Below are 19,704 nucleotides of genomic sequence, written 5' to 3'. Positions count from 1 at the left end.
TTTAGTTCAAATTTTCATACTGTTAATCTGTGACTTGAATAAAGAAGCTTATTTGCAATTATCTTTAAATTTCCTCATCATAACTTTCTTGAAGTTTATCTTCTTGATCTGCATATTCAGTGAACTTTTTGAGTGCCTCTTGTATATAGTGGGAAGTAGAAACATGAAGAAAACAGTCCCAAATTACAATCAAGTAGGAGAATAAGACTACCTACAATCGGACAGAATAATCTTCTGTATCCTTGTAAACTGGATTTTCAAATAATTTGTGTTCAGGAGGACAGTACATTTATTTTTGTAGATATTTGTCTTAGTCTTCTGGTTTTGAGATCTCTGAGAGTTAACGTGACGTTTTCTAAGAGGTGAAGACTATTAGAGCCAGATTTTTGGAGTTAGAATCCCAGTTCCACCAATTAACTGTGATTAGATTATAGACAAATGATTCAACAGCTCTGAGTCTCAATTTCCTCATCTGTGTAATGGGTTTGAAAATAGCATCTGCCTCACTGTGTTATTAAGAATGAATTGATTGCTTGGAATAGTGCTTGACATGTAGGAGGCACTTTTAGTGACTTCTAGTCCCATTGCCATGGGAGTGAATTGCAAACCCGGTTAGAGATATTATACTCTTTCACTTAGTAGAGGGCCATTTTTGGAAATCTTTTCTGTACTTTGTATATTATGAGTGCAGAGGGCTTCAGGAATTTCATCAATCAACATTGGGCCAATATCTGTCCATTTTTTCCTTTAACTCTCTGCAAGTTTGGAAAGATGTATTGGTGCTTTTGCATAGAGAAAGTTGTCCTTGGCCGAAATCTACTTGCCAGTTAGGCATAGGAAAAGCAGAAATTAGGAGATCTTATGGAGGATGTGGAGTTCTCCGTGGTGAGTTTCATTTCATGTTTCTTGCCACAAGTGTTAACATGGAGTTAGACGAGACTGTAGTGTTGTTTGATCACAAAGTTTTGGGTGGCTTGGCTTTGGATTCTGAGAATAAAAACTTAATATACCCCTGGACATTTTAAAATATGGGCAATACAATGTCCAATAGTTTTGATTAGACTACCCAATAATGGCACAGTTTGAAAAATTTCTCTTTGACTGAAATAAATTAATCCTTGGGAGTATAGATTCAAGATTTCACTAATGTAACGGAACATACATGTATGTCTTAAACATAAATGTATATCTTTTTGTTTGCTTCAGCAGAGGTAAAAAAAAAAAAAAAAAAAATCCTTTATTTCTTAAGTAGAGAAATTTAACCTGCAAAATTAATTGTAAATTTTCCTGTAGCCCCAGATCCGTAATCTAAAGAAAGATCTGGACTCCTTTTTCTTTAAACAAGAGAAATTCTCTGCAGGATAATTTCATAATCTGAACACTGGAAATCACTTTTTGGTCAAATTTCAAAACACTGAAGTGTGGGAAACTTTGCAAAGAGGAACTGACTTATGGTGCCTGTTTCTAGAGTTATGGAAATAGATTCTCTTAAATGTGCTAGATGTCAAAGTGTTTGACTACAGTAAATATCCAATAGATCATTCATTTCTATATGTTTGTGCTTCTTATATATTAGCTGATTTTTCCTTAGTTTGCAGGAGTACCGTTGCCTGCTGGGGAGACCTTTTGCCCTTGAGGGCACAGCTAAGAACTGCTCAGCAGAATGGCTAGGCGCCAGAGTGCCTGGGCTCAATCCTTTTTTCCAATTCTTTCTTTTCTTGTGACCTTAGGTAAGCTGCTTATGCTCACTATGAAATGGTTACCTTATCTTTACAATAAAATAAGTAATAATATTTGCTTTACACTGTTGTTAAAAGAATAAAATCAGTGAACATTCACTAGTGATTAGAATAATGTCTGTCATGTGGTAGGTATCATGTAAGTTTCTTGTTAAATGAAATTGAAAGACAATTGGAATGTTGTGCATATGTATGGTGATGTCTCACGAAAGGAGAGAAGGATCAAAGAAGATACAGTGAAAGATCCCAGAAGCTAGAAGACTATCAAATGGGTATAAAGTAAACATTTAAGATCCTATAGGGCTCTAAGGATATGTAGTTAAAAATCAGTAAAGTCTCACTAGCTATACTGTTTTAAGTGATTATATTATCTTATTTAATCCTTAACAATCCCCAGAGATTGGTCCCATTTTTAGAGAAGAGAAAAAAGGAATGCAGAAGTTAAGCCGTTTTCCCCGAATCATGCAACCCAAACCTGCTGTAAAGTCACATGGTGGGTCTGATTCCAGAGCCCATGCTTGGAACCTGCCTCACTCCCTGCCTCCGAGTAAGCCATAGATAGGGTGACAATGGAATTGTTTGCCAGATTCTGGAGTTCTTGAGCTGGAAGTTCCTGATGTGTGAGAAGGAAACAATCAGCCACAAAGTTTAATGGACTTGTGAAACTTTCTGCCAACGTAAATTGAGTGAAAGCAGTGTGATCAGAAGGGATACAAAGAAGATAAAATGAAAAGTCCAGAAATCAGTCTCTAGCCAGATAGGAATAAACTACTATTTCCATTTGTAGTCTCATTTGGGATTTCTCAGTTGGATCAAAATAGACAGTCCAAGGCCCATTACCACATAAATAATATGTGAAAAGATGAGGAAGTATTTGCTTTCATTTGGGATGAAAATTGAAGTAGGAACTCCTATACTTCTATACTCTTAGAAAAGACTTTTACTTCCCATCAAAGCATCCCACATTACTTTGTCAGATTATGTGAAATCGTTTTAAAAATTCCATACAAGACTAACTAAAAGTGGTAAACTAAAAGTGGTAATAATAAGCTGAAATAAGTTACACTTTTTATTAATGTAGCAATCTATTTTTCTGAATAAGAACAATAGTAGAAAATATCTACATGTAACTAGAGATAGACAATAAATTCACTGCTATTTGAAACATTTAATATTTCACATTTTTATTATAAAAGGAAATTATATGTTTAAAAATTGAAATACAAACATATGTAATAGAAAGTGAAAGTTAGTACCCCTTACATATACATGCCATTATACTTGTACAAATATATTTACATTTATTTACATACTGGATTTTTGTTTCATTCCATGTTAGTACATGTAGACTGACCTGATTTTTTTTTTTTTAACTTAGGTTCAGGGGTACACGTGCAGGTTTGTTACATAGGTAAATTGTGTTTTGTAGGGGTTTGGTGTACAGATTATTTTGTCACCCAGGTAATAAACATAGTACCGGCTAGGTAATTTTTCAGTCCTTACCCTCCTTCCACCAGCCTCAGTGTAGGTCCTGGTGTTTGTTGTTTCCTTCTTTGTGTCCATATAAATTCAGTGTTTAGCTCCCACTTATAAGTGACAACATGTGGTATTTGGTTTCCTGTTCCTATGTTAGTTTGCTTAGAATAATGGCCTCCAGCTTCATCCATGTTGTTGCAAAGGACATGATCTCTTTCTTTTGTATGGCTGCATAGTATTCCATGGTGTATATGTACTGCATTTTCTTTTTTTTTTTTTTTTTTTTAAATTTATTTATTATTATTAAACTTCAAGTTGTAGGGTACATGTGCACAACGTGCAGGTTTGCTACATATGTATACTTGTGCCATGTTGGTGTGCTGCACCCATCAACTCGTCATTTACATCAGGTATAACTCCCAATGCAATCCCTCCCCCCTCCCCCCTCCCCATGATAGGCCCCGGTGTGTGATGTTCCCCTTCCCGAGTCCAAGTGATCTCATTGTTCAGTTCCCACCTACGAGTGAGAACATGCGGTGTTTGGTTTTCTGTTCTTGTGATAGTTTGCTAAGAATGATGGTTTCCAGCTGCATCCATGTCCCTACAAAGGACACAAACTCATCCTTTTTTATGGCTGCATAGTATTCCATGGTGTATATGTGCCACATTTTCTTAATCCAATCTGTCACTGATGGACATTTGGGTTGATTCCAAGTCTTTGCTATTGTGAATAGTGCTGCAATAAACATACGTGTGCATGTGTCCTTATAGCAGCATAATTTATAATCCTTTGGGTATATACCCAGTAATGGGATGGCTGGGTCATATGGTACATCTAGTTCTAGATCCTTGAGGAATCGCCATACTGTTTTCCATAATGGTTGAACTAGTTTACAATCCCATCAACAGTGTAAAAGTGTTCCTATTTCTCCACATCCTCTCCAGCACCTGTTGTTTCCTGACTTTTGAATGATCGCCATTCTAACTGGTGTGAGATGGTATCTCATTGTGGTTTTGATTTGCATTTCTCTGATGGCCAGTGATGATGAGCATTTTTTCATGTGTCTGTTGGCTGTATGAATGTCTTCTTTTGAGAAATGTCTGTTCATATCCTTTGCCCACTTTTGGATGGGGTTGTTTGTTTTTTTCTTGTAAATTTGTTTGAGTTCTTTGTAGGTTCTGGATATTAGCCCTTTGTCAGATGAGTAGATTGCAAAAATGTTCTCCCATTCTGTAGGTTGCCTGCTCACTCTGATGGTAGTTTCTTTTGCTGTGCAGAAGCTCTTTAGTTTGATGAGATCCCATTTGTCAATTTTGACTTTTGTTGCCGTTGCTTTTGGTGTTTTAGACATGAAGTCTTTGCCCATGCCTATGTCCTGAATGGTACTACCTAGGTTTTCCTCTAGGATTTTTATGGTATTAGGTCTAACATTTAAGTCTCTAATCCATCTTGAATTAATTTTCGTATAAGGAGTAAGGAAAGGATCCAGTTTCAGCTTTCTACTTATGGCTAGCCAGTTTTCCCAGCACCATTTATTAAATAGGGAATCCTTTCCCCATTTCTTGTTTCTCTCAGGTTTGTCAAAGATCAGATGGCTGTAGATGTGTGGTATTATTTCTGAGGACTCTGTTCTGTTCCATTGGTCTATATCTCTGTTTTGGTACCAGTACCATGCTGTTTTGGTTACTGTAGCCTTGTAGTATAGTTTGAAGTCAGGTAGCGTGATGCCTCCAGCTTTGTTCTTTTGACTTAGGATTGTCTTGGAGATGCGGACTCTTTTTTGGTTCCATATGAACTTTAAAGCAGTTTTTTCCAATTCTGTGAAGAAGCTCATTGGTAGCTTGATGGGGATGGCATTGAATCTATAAATGACCTCGGGCAGTATGGCCATTTTCACGATATTGATTCTTCCTATCCATGAGCATGGTATGTTCTTCCATTTGTTTGTGTCCTCTTTGATTTCACTGAGCAGTGGTTTGTAGTTCTCCTTGAAGAGGTCCTTTACATCCCTTGTAAGTTGGATTCCTAGGTATTTTATTCTCTTTGAAGCAATTGTGAATGGAAGTTCATTCCTGATTTGGCTCTCTGTTTGACTGTCACTGGTGTATAAGAATGCTTGCGATTTTTGCACATTAATTTTGTGTACCGCATTTTCTTTATCCAGTCTACCAATGATGAGAATTTAGGTTGATTCCATGTCTTTGCTTTTGTAAATAGTGCTGTGTTGAACATACACTTGCATGTGTCTGTATGATAGAATGATGCCTATTCCTTTATGTATATACCCAATCATGGGATTGCTGGGTCAAATGGTAATTCTGTTTTAAGTCCTTTGAGAAAAGCCAAACTGCTTTCCACAGTGGCTGAACTAATTTACTTTCCCACCAGTAGTATATAAGTGTTCCCTTCTCTCCACAACCTCACTAGTATCTGTTATTTTTTGACTTTTAAATAATAGCCATTCTAACTGGTGTGAGATGGTGTCTCATTGTGGTTTTGATCTGCATATCTCTAATGACATGCCAATCAAATTTAAAGTCAGTTATGCTACATACATTTAACATAGTTAAGCTGCAACTGATGGGCATGTAGTTTGTTTACAATAATAGTTTTTCTCTATTAAAAACAATGCTATAGAGCGTGTATGTGTCCATATATTTTTGAGCATTTTTTCTAACATATTTGTATTAAGTTTCCTAGAAGAAGGATTATTGACTCAGTCCTTCTTCTAGGAAAAAGTTATTTGTCAAAATATTAAATGATATTTTCAAATAGTTTTCCAGAAAGATTGTACCAATTTATAGTTCCATTAAGAGTGGGATTCTTTACCGGGCATGGTAGCTCACGCCTGTAATCCTAGCACTTTGGGAGGCCAAGGCGGGTGGATCATGAAGGCAGGAGTTCAAGATCAGCCTGGCCAAGATGGTTAAACTCTGTCTCTACTAAAAATACAAAACTAAGCCAGGCATGGTGGCGGGTGTCTGTAATCCCAACTACTCAGGAGGCTGAAGCAGAGAATTGCTTGAACCCGGGAGGCAGAGGTTGCAGTGAGCCGAGATCACACCACTGCACTCCAGCCTGGGTGATAGAACAAGACTCTGTCTCAAAAAAAGAAAAAAAATATTTTAAATTAATTTGAAACCTGTAAGTGAAAAAAACATGTAATATAAATATAAATTTATTTCCTTATTGATGATATGTGTTTTTTCATATTTTTTGCCATTTGTATTTCTCCTGGAAATTGCCTTTTCATGCTCTTGCTCCATTAAAAAAAATCAGGTGATTTCTCACTGCCTATTGATTATTAAGTGTATTTCCACATCTTTAGTTCCCACTGGCAGTATTGTAATCACACCTTGAGTGTTGGCAGTGAATAGGGATCAGATGTTTTCAGTGAAAAAACGACTGAAACACCTAGGTACAAAAAGAGAGGTTTTTTTGTTTTTTTTGTTTGTTTGTTTTTTTCTCCAAAAGGCTTTTTTTCGCCTGTTTTTAAAGTACTGGTCCAGGGAGAAGCAGTCATCTTTTTAAATTTTTATTCATTTATTTATTTAGAGATGGAGTCTCACTCTGTTGCCCAGGCTGGAGTACAGTGGCTGGGTCTCGGCTCACTGCACCCTCCTGTGTTCAAGCGATTCTCCTACTTCAGCCTCCTGAGTAGTGGGGACTACAGGTGCCCACCACCTTGCCTGGCTAATTTGAATTATTTTAGTAGAGACAAGGCTTCACCATGTTGGCCAGACTGGTCTGAAACTCCTGGCCTCAGGTGATCTGCCTGCCTCGGCCTCCCAAAGTGCTGGGATTACAGGTGTGCACCTGTGCCAGGTTCCCCAGTCTTCTTTTTTTTATAGAGCCAGTTAGAAAATACTTAGGTTTTGTGAGCCATGCAGTCTACATCAAAGCAACTCAGCTCTGTCATAGCATGAAAGCAGCCGTAGATAAAACCTGAATAGTTGTGTTCCAATAAAACCTTATTTATGGACATTGAAATTTGAATTTCATATAAATTTCATTCGGCGTGAAATTTTATTCATTTGATTTTTTTCCTCACGAACATTTGAAAAGGGGTACAAATGATATTATTTACGTAAGTGTACAGTGTGTAATGGGCAAATCAGGGTAACTGGGATATCCATCACCTCAGGCATTCATTTCTTTCTGTTAGGAACCACTCTTTGAGTTACTTTGAAATATACAATATATTATTTTTAACTGTAGTCACCCTGTTGTGCTATGGAACACTAGATATTATTCCTTCTCACTAACTGTAGTTTTGTACTCATTTACCAGTCCCTCTTTATCCCCTCCTTCCCCATGACTCTCTGGTAACTGTCATTCTACTCCCATAAATATGTACAGCTATCTTGTATCCATAACAATTAAAAACAAAAATGAAAACAAAACATTCCTAAATCCCAAGCTGTACAAAAATAGGCAGTGGGCTAGGATTTGGCCTGTGGGCTATAGTTTGCCAACACCTGCTTTAAACCTTTTCTGTAAGAAATCACTGAGAAAAACTGTCAATAACCAATACCTTTAGGACTTGTAAGCCACTATGGGCAAGACTACATTTTGTTGTCTCATCTTTTGAACTTTTCACGTCTGGACCTGAGTCTACAGAATTTGGCTTCATTTAAAAAAATAAAACTTACTGTGGGCCGGGCGTGGTGGCTCACACCTGTAATCCCAGCACTTTGGGAGGCCGAGGCGGGCAGATCACAAGGTCAAGAGATCGAGATCATCCTGGCTAGCACTGTGAAACCCCATCTCTACTAAAAATACAAAAAAAAAATTTAGCCAGGCATGGCAGCATGTGCCTGTAGTCCCAGCTACTTGGGAGGCTGAGGCAGGAGAATGGTGTGAACCCAGGAGGCGGAGCTTGCAGTGAGCCGAGATCGTGCCACTGCACTCCAGCCTGGGCGACAGAGCGAGACTCCATCTCCAAAACAAAACAAAACAAAACAAAACAAAAAAAAACTGTGAAATGTGGGGTTAATGTATATATTAATATGCCAAAAACTAGAGATAGTGGTGTGTTTTATGTATAATGAGCAATCCATAAATACTCCCACACTGTTTTTAATGGGTTTAGTTTGATGTAGGAGTATATGATGTCTAAGTTATCTGAATAAAGAAATCCCAGCAAAGTGTGATTTTAGAGTTTTATGTAAAATTTCTATGGCATATATACATACCCTTGAAACATAAGTAATTCCAAATACTTCCAGTTATTTTTACTAAAATACCATATTACTATTAGCATTTGTTTATTTCCTTTCTTGTGGAAATTGTCATCTCAGTGACAAAGATTTTTGGGGTAGTTTGTGTCCACTCTGCAGTCTCCCAACATCTGACCTCCATGACACTGTGAAGTAGTTGATTTCAATCCATGCCTCTACCGCTGACTTGGATGGGTGGAGGGATAAGTCTGCCTTTCATTTCTGTTATATGCAAAAGAAGAAGGTTAGATTAGTTGATCTCTAGATTATCTTCTACGTCAAATATCCTGGTATTCCTATAGAACACATAAATTTATGCATATGATTTTAGAGTGAACTGTATTAGTCTACATAGCAGAAATTGTTAGTGCTGTTTATCCCAGCAGTATATAGGTTATATACTATATGAACTGTCCCTATATCTCCATTGACACTAAGTGCTCACTTTTAGTGGTGCCAGAGAAGGAAACGTGGCTGGTTGGAAATAAATACCACTTAGTAGTTAAATGAGTTCAGCTTCGTACTGAAATAGAACTCAGCAGAGGTTGTGGAGGGTTTTGATAAAAGTGATTATTATTAAAGTTCAGTGAACTTTATACAACAATACACCCTTTTATTTCTTCTGGCATTATATTTAGGTGTTGATATCTGTTCCTCCTTTGAGAGTCACCTCTGAGGATCATACAAAATTGAGATAAGTGATGTAAACTTCCACATGTGTTATATGTTTTGTTTATGTTAAAATAGCGAATATGTCTTGTGTAGAATTAGACTGCATGTCATAAGTCTGACCTGTTTTATCATTTACATTTGAACTTATTGAAATGAGATGTCATCTTTAGAAGAGACTTTGCACAATAACATGTAATAAAAGTGTTGGCATTAGTTCTTTCTTAAATGGATTCGATGTAGTTGTATATGGTAAGGTGTGTCATGGTATCTAATATCTTTCAACAAAGAATTTACACCAAAGAGTGATTTAGAGTTTAATGTAAATTTTGTATTTTATACACATCAGTACAAACAAATAATTACAAATGGATCAATCACTTTCCTCTCAGTAGTTATGCTGTGCAACTTTGTAATCATATTAATTTTTTTCACTAACGTAAAATGTTCATTAACCTAATTAGCAGGTATTTTCTAGAAGCTAGTTAATAAAGGTAAGTGTCAATGATGGTATTATTGAGGTTGTAAAAAATTAGTAAAACTAGTTTCTCTAGAATTAAGGAAATATTTCTATATTTTTTAATGTTAGAATATCATAAAAGTAACTCTCCTTATTTTAATGACTTTGATATTTCTTCTCTTTATTGTAAAGGTCTTAAGTGTCTTAATAAACAAAAAAATTAAGTCCAATCAAATACAGTTTCAATTAGTTTAAATTTAACCCTTAGGTTTTTGCTCATAATTAAAAGTTAATAGTTATTATTCTTTGTGTATCCCACTTACTCAAATTTTTATAAGTATCCCAATAGGTCAGAATTTGGTTAGGGGCTAGGATATATATACATTTTAAGTGTCATTTTTGGTAAGAAGATTATGTCCAATTGATAATTCTTCCTTAGTTGATTATGAAGAAATAAAATTGTGAGCAATAATGTATTTTTAAAATTACAGTAGATATTATATGATTACTCATTTTGGCAAAACTCTGCAAAACATGAATTCTGTGTAGTTTTGCATGCAGCATGCCAATTGGATGTCATTTGTTTTGGTACTATACAGCTACAGGTTAGATTAGTTTTCTATATTTTAACATAGCTTTTCATACTGGAAAGGTAAATGAAAATTGCTTTTGTAAATCTTCTATTACTTGTTTTAAGAGTCATTGTTATTAACTCAGTTGCTTCTTCGTCAGTTAAGTACGTAGCGCTTTGCTTTAATGAGTTCTGAACACAAAGAGATTGAAATATTTCCTCAGTTAATATGTTTACATTGGAGTCTCTTCATTTGGGTCACCACCATCCTGTTCTTTTTTCCTATTGTCCTGGGACTGAGATGTTGCAGAATTGGGGCACTTCAGCATACTTATCAAGGAATTTCTGAAGGACTTGCAAAGGAAAAAATAGATGAACGGATCCAGGCATGCATTTAAGGAAGTTAACCACAGAGTACTCTCTTTCACATAGAACAGAGTATTTTCAGCGGCGCAGTCAAAGACATCCCGGGTTTGGCTCAGGGTATAAGGAATTCGGGCAAAATGGAAAGGAACAAAACAAATAAAGAATACAGCAATGATAATGAAAACTTTGACGTTCACCTTTTTCCTGGGGACTTTACCTACACCCCTTGTTCTTACATATGACCGGTACAGTTCTTTTGTAATGAGTGTGTAACATACAATGACAATTAAGAAATTAATCCAGAAAATGACTTGACAGATGTAATTTACTATTTCATGCCAGACTAGGCCGAACTCTGATTTAAGGAAAGAGCATTTCTTCACATTCTTGTCTCTTGGCCGCCTGTTGGTCAGAATCATGTTAGGCAAAGAGAGTAAGAACATGAATGCCCAGATGACAACAGAGAGAATCTTAGCCCCCAAGAGATTTTTGGGGTTGGATGTTTTAAATGGCCTGGTGGTCTTCTGGTAGCGATCGATAGTTATCAGTCCCAGGAATGAAATACTGATATACATTGTGAAATAAAATATGACGGAGGTAACTTGACACACAAAAGTTCTCAGTGGTCCTGTTCCCAGTTTGGCATCACTAAGAATTTTGAATGGAAAAGTCAGAATCATGAGAAGATCGGAAATGACTGTGTTCTTAAGAAAAATAATAAAGTTTGATTTACTCCGAATTTGAAAGAAAATCCTCATCGCCAGGCTGTTTGTGACGAGTCCAACAAAAAACAGGACAGTGTAGAGCAGTGGGAAGAGGACCTGGGTGATTTTGTAGTCTCTGGTGCACAGACTGGTGTTCCCAGGCGCAGACGTGAGGTTGTCGATGGCTTGCATTTCTTGTTGGTTACCTATAGAACAAGAGAGAGGATAGTTGTTTTCAGCCTGAGGTAGTTACTGTTACTGTTACCTCTGTGTGTAACTTTTTTGGACACAGCCTTCTCTGAAAGTTGAGGTTTCTCATCTTCATTGTAGTAGTTAGTAGGAACACAGAAAACTGAATCCCAAAATATTTCATTGCAGCAAATACTGCATCTCTGCTGAAGAGAAATGATGTGAAGTACAATATGTGAAGTTATAGATGCTTAGTATTTTTTTATTTGTTGAATATTTCCCTCTTAAAGCACATTTTGACTCAGAGCTCACTCATATTTATATGCAAAAGCTAGAAGAGAAATAATGGGGCTGTGCTTTACTCTTCTCTAGCTTCCCCTCCATGCCTTTTAGCTTTTTGGTTTCTATTCACAGTCTTTTTTCCCCCACCGTCCTTATTTCTGAGCTTCTTTTCCTGTGTACCGTCAAAACATTTGAGAGAGAAATGATGGATAATTGCCCATTAGAATCCTAAAGTAATACAAAGGGGGAAGAAATTAGTATAAACTACTCTTGGGAAACTTATTAAATAAATAAAATACTGAATCATTAAAAAAAAAAAAAAAAGCTGAACCTTTTTTCTTTATATTTGGAAGATATTCCTGCCTCTGTATTGCTCAGTCACTCATAAAAATTGGCCTCACAGAGATTCATTATTCTGCTTCAAATATTTTAACCCATGTATATCTTATTTCCAACTTTGCTCAGTGTTTTGAAGTTGCTGCATACATTTTCTTGAATATCATTCAGTGTACATTTTAAAACAGTAAAAAAAAAAATGAAAGACAGAAATGGCCTGTGGTCATGAGTTGGCATTCCTCAAAACAGGGCATACTTTCCAGATTTGTGGAGTGTGTAATGGTAGCTAAAATAAGATATAGGTTATTACCACAATAGACAGCTGTGAAGAAAACTTAACAAGTGATTCGAATATGCTATATGGCATCTACATCTTAGAAATTTGAAATGATGTTTGTAATCTTTTTATTTCACCAGAGATAAATGAAATTGATTCTACATAAAATATTCTTAATCAGAGATATATTCAAAGTACAAATAACAAATTAAAAAAAATAACTTTCATGTAAGATATATTTAGATAAATGAATGTAGCACTTAAATTCCCCAAAATGTCCACGGAATTCCTTTCTATCCTTAACTATGGAAAGAAAATGATTAAGAATCATGTTGTCACAGTATGGCTTCAATTTTCAACATCTCCTCACCTATTTAGCACTTTAAAATAATACTAAACAAAACCTAATATTTTGTAATACAAGATCACTGATTTTAACCTTCCCTGCTACTGCTGTATGGTCTTAGTTCATCCCTGACACTTTTGGAAATTCGACTTTGTGAATATACATTTTGCTTAATCTGTAAGTTATTTAACAAGTATTCTTGACATTGAGAATTTCAGCTCCCTTTATCTGTATTTAAATCTCATTTTATACTTAAGGCAAGGTAACTAAGACCATTTATATTTTATTTCTATGCTTTATATAATTTTTCTTAATGAAGAGGTTAATTAACAGTTGTCTCTGACATTAGACTTGTATTTTAATTTTTATTTTTATTCCAAATACATGCTTGCATTGATATTTATTAAGGTTTACAATTTTAAGAGAAACTTGGACAAAAATGTACACACATATCAGAGTGTAAATACATATATTTGTCAAGTATTTGTAATTTGTAGAAATAACATTACCTGATAACCGTTGATTCTGGAGGATTTGAATGTATCCAGTAAATAGTAGTTATTGCAACGTGCAGAGTGGCATCTGGTATTTTCCTTTTAATGTTTTAGTTTAGTTGCCAAACCTCTTTGTGATAGAGAATTTCCTGAGTTTTCATCAGTAAGGTCTTGAGTGTTCTATAGAGAAATAGAAGGAGAGGAAGAGAGGACTTTACAATCAGAGATTGTCTTCAAACACTGGACTCAAAGCTATGCAGACACTGAATTTCTCTCTCTCCTCTTTTAGGACTTCTGCTTTTATTTCCCAGGAAATGTGGGATGAGGATGGCTGAGAAGTCATCTTTTAAAAAGCAATTTAAAATCTTGTGGCTTTTTACTGAAACCTGCTATAGAGTTGATGGTTTATAACTTCGAGTTATGGTTATTTTCTCTGCAAACGATAAATCCAAGTTGAGATCAAACCTTCGCAGTCTGCTTCCTGGAGAAGATTTTAAGCTTGCTTTCTTGGGTGGTTAATTTATCTGAAATATATTGTGTACAACACTGGGTGATGTATTTTCTTCTAACAAGTAATTATGTTAACTCAAAATGCGTGCTGGTTAGAGATGTTAAGTCTCTGGCCCTTTGTTTTTTCCTTGGTTAATAATGTCATTATTTTAAACCTGTGTTTGATTAACTCCTTTGTAGGTGAAACAGCTTCCTTCTATTACAAATTAGCAGATTCCAAAATTACATTAGAAAAGTGATTGTATCCATTGCCAGGCTTATTATTTACAGTGTCCTTTGTGCTTTTCTTGAATAGAATTTAAATATTAACAGTTTTTTTTTTGTTTGTTTCTTTACCTAACTTTGAGTTTTTGGGAAAATATAACATTAAATTAAGGCATCCTTGTATCACAATTATTTACAGTTATTTAACTTTGAAACCAAAAGGGCAAAAAATATGTTAGGGGTGAGATTGAAGAGCAAAGTGTTTTGCTGCTTTAACTTTATGTAAATATTGCTTTGTGGAAACACGCACCCCTGGTATCTCAAACTACAATGTCCTTCTGTTATCAGTGGAATAATGTGTTGGTGCCTTTGCTATGAACACATGTTTTGGTTATTTCTTCTACATTTTGAGTATTTGTCTATATCTTTACATGTTAAATATCTTCATTGGTTTTCAAAATGCAGAGGAGCAGCTCTGCATCACTTGGGAACTTGCTAGAAATGCACATTTGTGGGGACCAACCTAGCTGAGTGAATCAGAAACTCTGGGGTGCCCCACCCTGCATCTATATTTTAGTGAGCCTTCCATTGATGCTCAGTACACTCAAATGTGAGGACCACTGATTTAAATGGATATAAGAATTTTGTTGCCATTTAGAACTTGAAACTATTAATATCAGTCATTTCAGGCATGTAATAATCCCCAAATGTTGGTCGTCTTAAAGGGATTAGTTTGATAATAAACTCTTGGAAAGGGTTTTATTGTTATTTTTAAATATGACTTCTGTGGTAAACAAATCTCCACCTTCCTTATTTGTCAGAGACCCACAATTTTAAAAAGAGCTTTTATGCCGTATGTACTTCAAATAATAGTTGCCAATATTTAATTTCTTATACTGTCCATGAATTAACTCACTTTATTATCTCAACTACTCTCTGAAGTCCACTTATCATCCTCATTCTCTGGATGAAGGGAACTGAGGAGCAGAGCGTTGAAGTCAGATGGAGACTCCATTCTGACCTGTGCTGTCTAGTTAGTCCTAGAATCTGTATTTGTGAATTTCTGTACCTGAGAATCTTCCCTATCATGCCCTCTCCTCAACTCCTCTCCCACTAAGAGGCCCAGGAGTGAGAGGTGAATCTCATGTATGGGATGGCTGTACGTCTTTCAGTAAAATAAGCACCATACTTGCCTTTACAACAAGTTGTAAATGCTGAAGGATGTTTTTGATGCTTTTTCTAAGACCGTCAGATGAAACAAGGCTTATACAAGAAAATGATGATTATTTTTAACAAATCAATCTGCCATATTAAAGGAAAACTAATTTAGGTTACTTATACTACCTTATTGAGAACTTATATTTCTAAACTTCTAGAAGGGCTAACAGTAGGGATTTGAGGGCTAAAAGAAGGGCTTCAGTTCTTGATCTAAATTATCTTTCCTCTGATTTCTAACTCACAACCACATACTTATTTATGAACCACCTCTGATAACATTTTTTCATTGGAGGAAGGCTGCCAGTTAGACCACTTAATGCTGAAAGTGACTAAAATCTTTTAAGTGAAAAGTAACTCAGTAACAGAAGTACATATTCATATGAATAGAAGCAGAGCAAGTTATATATACTTTAATCTCGTTAGTAAATAACATCAACACATACAGTTTGTAGTTATTTGTGTTAGTGTTGGGAACAGAGCTAATTTTGGTTGATTTGGTTATTTTGTATGATTGAGATGAGTTAGAAAAATGAACAGAGTTTTTACTTTTAAGTAGCTTAATTGGTTTTTATTTTACCAAGTCTACTAAAGGTAGTCTGCTTGTCTGAAAATGTTTGCTTCAAATGGGATTACTCTGAAACTTGTAGTCTTTTGGAACTGGGCAGGAGGATAGAAATATAATTATGACATTTGATTAGCTCTTAGGCTGTTTTAGTTCTAGTGGTCTCTGGTTCTAAATGTGGTCATTTTGACATTGATGAATATTTTGTTTGAGGGCGTGTGTTTTAAAGCAGTGCATAGTCGTGTCTGCTAGCTTGGCTTTATTCATTGGAATACAGAAATTTAGGTTAGATATCAACAGGTTCCAAAAATAACGAGTCTTGGGCATTGAAATATTTTGCAAAAAAGAATGCTGTCTTGTGACCTAGTTATCTGACATCCCAGTCTTAAGTGTTTTGCTTGTAAATAGAGGACCAGTATATATAAATATCAGTCATACTGTGGACTATAAGCTGTGTAGAACAAAGATTTCATATACAAATCTAGTTAAATCAGCCTCCTATTTTCTTGATTTACAGAAAATATACTCCACTTTGTGTATAGTTACTAATGATAAAAGAAAAAAAAAAACCTTTTAATATCTTCATTCCTGTAACAGTTTCCTCATCCATGTGCACATCCATTCTTCCTCCCAGGCTCGAGGCTTATTCCTGATGAAACATTTATATGAACTTGTTTTATTCCAAACAAAATAGTATGGTATATTGAAAGATTCAGCTGAAAGAAATAGTGTTATAAGGCATCTTTTAAGAGTTATTTAATAAGCTAAAAATTTTAACTAAATGCATTTATTGTTTCTGAAGACTGGTTTTTACTGCTTTTCTTAGAGATGTGATAGGTTGCTGTGTGCAGTTGACTTCCGGATATATACTGGATTTGCATTTGAAGTAGAGCGTACAAAATTAGGGAGTACTGGGAAGTATGAAGTGCCATATTTTGTTTTATCAGAAGGAATTACATCTACTTCATCTGTTTTTTATCAGTGTTTGGAAGAAAGAAAGCTTATTCTGAGTGAGATCTTTTTCATTTTTCTTTAAGGACATTAGTAATTTTAAAATTCTATGATAATTGAATCATTGTTGAAATCTCAGAAAATGTGAATAAGATGAAAGGAGAATACACAGCTCTCATCATCTTACCATCATTATCACATCTTTGTCAACATACACACATTTTGGCAAAATTTCTTATCAGTTATTTTAAAGAAGTAAAGATGAATTAGAGCAGACCTCAATTCCATTAACTCCATTTCTTCTTTCTAAGGACATTTGACTCAAGAGACATGTTTTAATTAATGTAGTACAACAAGCCTGCCAGGGTTTTGGGCATGCATGCTTCTAGTTTCTTTATCTATTAAGTCTCTGTGAGTGTAAGATAATATCTGGAGAAAGAAAGTAATTGATTAAAGGATGAGGTTTTTAGAACTTAGTTTATAGGGGAGATGACACATTCAATTCAATAGCAGCAGGAGGACTAGGGTAAAAGAGATAGCCTGACATCTCCTGTAATAGACTCTCCAGTTGATGCTTTTCCTTGTCCAACAACTGTATCCTTGAGGGAATAAACAAGTGAGTAAGTTTTGGGTGCTTATCTCAGATTATTAATATTATTTACAACTGTGCAACTTGAGGGTGTTTAAACACCAAGTTGAAAGCAGAAATCATTGATACTTTTGAAAATATTTGGTGTATTTTCTTAGGTTGACTTTATTCTCATTTGTTATAAATTGCTATTTGAAGGCTTCTGTGTTTTCTTTCTTTTTTCTTTTTTTTTTTGAGATGGAGTTTTGCTCTTGTCATCCAGGCTGGAGTGCAATGGCACGATCTTGGCTCACTGCAACCTCTGCCTCCCGGGTTCAAGTGATTTTCCTGCCTCAGCTTCCCGAGTAGCTAAAATTACAGGCACCTGCCACTACGCCTGGGTAGTTTTTGTATTTTTAGTAGAGATGGAGTTTTACCATGTTGACCAGGCTGGTCTCGAACTCTTGACCTCAGGTGATCCTCCTGCCTTGGCTTCCCAAAGTGCTAGGATTACAGGTGTGAGCCACCGTGCCAGCCTACATTTTCTACTTGTATAAAAAACTGATGTAAACAAATCTTGTAGGCTCTTGAAAAATAGTAGCTTCTAAAATGCCTCTGCCTGTCCTATTTGAAGACTACTATAGTAACACCTATCATGAGTTCCCTGAAAATATTAATGCTAAGAAGGGATACTGCCGGGCGCGGTGGCTCAAGCCTGTAATCCCAGCACTTTGGGAGGCCGAGGCGGGCGGATCACGAGGTCAGGAGATCGAGACCATCCTGGCTAACACCGTGAAACCCCGTCTCTACTAAAAATACAAAAAACTAGCCGGGCGTGGTGGCGGGCGCCTGTAGTCCCAGCTACTCAGAGGCTGAGGCAGGAGAATGGCGTAAAACCCGGGAGGCGGAGCTTGCAGTGAGCCGAGATTGCGCCACTGCACTCCAGCCTGGGTGACACAGCGAGACTCTGTCTCAAAAAAAAAAAAAAAAAAAAAAAAAAAAAAAAAAAAAAAAAAAAAAAAAAAAAAAAAGAAGGGATACTGTCTTTGCACCCCATATAGAGACTGAGCAGTGATTGTTTTCCAGTTCACTGCCTGCTGCTTTTGCTTTTCAATTTTATCCCCGCGTTCTCAACTCATGACTTTGTTCCTTGACCCAACTCCCTGAGCATATCAAGGCCAAGGAACGATTTGAGCTTCTTAAGTGTCATCTTCACCTCAAAATGTCTTTTTATTTTCACTAATTTTCCTTTTTTCTGACGGTCAGGTAGAAAGATGTTCCTTTCTTTCTTTCCATATTAATCCAGCTAAGAGGCCATTGTCTCTTATATCCTTTATCATCAGTTATCTGTTCCCCAATCTCGATTTCTACTATGGAAATTTGTTTATTTGAAAGATAGGTCTGAAACAAGAGTTTGTTGATGATCTTCATAACGCTCTCTTTCCTCTCAAGCTGCTGTTCTTCATGCCCAACTCCTGGTAAATGTGGGTCACTTCCCTACCTTCACCATTTCGTCACCACCTCTCACTTCAACCCCTTGTTTCCTAGCTTTGTGCCCTGCCACTTTAGAAAAACTTCTCTTTTGAGATTCACACATAGTTTTTCGGTAAACAAGTAAGAGGTCACATCCATTGTGACTTCTTAACCTCATTGGACATTGTCAGTGGTGCTCTTTCTTATGTATCCCCTCCCCTGACTTGTGTGACCCCGAGTTATATTATCTTATTAAAGAGTGTGCATGTGCACCATTTGCTGGCTTGTTTCTCCCCTCACCATCTCAGCTCTCTCAGCCCTTCTTAGCTAAACATAATGTGAAGGTTTTGCATCCCTCCCAGGACTTGACATATTGCCCTTATTCCTGAGCTGTCACCTCTGTGTTAGGGCCCGTATCAAACCAGTTACTGGACATTTACACATTTCTGCCCACCCTTCAAATTCCTTGCACTTACATGTAAATTCAGAAGTTCCCTGCTGTTATAATGTATTAATGTATTTTTATACATTATATATAGATTATTTAATAATAATTATTTGGTAATATAAGCAATACTATTTGTTATTATACATTATAAATAGATTTTAACTAGTGGGTACATCTTAAAGTCCAATGAGATGCACGTTTATTCCTTGGGTTCAAAAGCCTGATCGTTTCCTAACTTCTTAAATACCTCTTCATTTTGCTTCTTAGTCTTCATTCCCACCACTAAAACTTAGTTCACCCTACAAACTTTTTTACTCTAGCTTTGTCTCTCACATCTCCTCTTCATTTTTCTCAACACTTAATCATCAGGTAAAGTTTCCTACAAAACTAATTTTTGTTCTTATCATCATCTCTGCACTGTTCCTTTGGCTATATATTTGTTCATTAGTCCGCTTATTCTGTATTTAGTGTATTCAACAAATATTAAATGCTAACTCATTGCCTGTTAAGGAGATTATAAAAATGAACAAAACAGACGTGGAGTCTTCCACAAAATTTACACACTAATAAGGGAGACAGACATTAAACAAATACCTAGGAAATAAGTGAATTATACTGTAATAAATGCTCTGAAGTCTACT

At 35.9% G+C, this 19,704-nt stretch overlaps 2 protein-coding genes across 11 annotated transcripts in view; one reads left to right on the top strand and one right to left on the bottom strand.

Annotated features, from left to right (window-relative positions):
• MED12L (mediator complex subunit 12L) overlaps nucleotides 1-19,704 on the top strand; it is a 341,749-nt gene that overhangs the window by 237,500 nt on the left and 84,545 nt on the right. The window lies entirely within an intron of this gene.
• The window catches only part of P2RY12 (purinergic receptor P2Y12), a 46,571-nt gene continuing 36,274 nt past the window's right edge, over nucleotides 9,408-19,704 (bottom strand). For 2 of the 5 annotated variants that reach the window (XM_008008705.3, XM_073023515.1), the window contains exons 2-4: nucleotides 16,194-16,272; nucleotides 13,145-13,309; nucleotides 9,408-11,411 (exon numbers count right to left, since the gene is read on the bottom strand). In XM_008008705.3, the coding sequence (XP_008006896.1) occupies nucleotides 10,369-11,397 (1,029 nt within the window). In that variant the 5' untranslated portion in view covers nucleotides 11,398-11,411; nucleotides 13,145-13,309; nucleotides 16,194-16,272 and the 3' untranslated portion in view covers nucleotides 9,408-10,368. Of the gene's footprint in view, nucleotides 11,412-13,144; nucleotides 15,114-16,193; nucleotides 16,273-19,704 lie in introns of those variants that run through there. The other 3 variants (XM_008008708.3, XM_008008709.3, XM_008008703.3) reach the window with 2 other exon arrangements.

The sequence above is a fragment of the Chlorocebus sabaeus genome, chromosome 15 (genome assembly GCF_047675955.1).
Source record: "Chlorocebus sabaeus isolate Y175 chromosome 15, mChlSab1.0.hap1, whole genome shotgun sequence".
NCBI classification, from domain to species: domain Eukaryota; kingdom Metazoa; phylum Chordata; class Mammalia; order Primates; family Cercopithecidae; genus Chlorocebus; species Chlorocebus sabaeus.
This window is presented reverse-complemented; position numbering and strand designations above follow the sequence as displayed.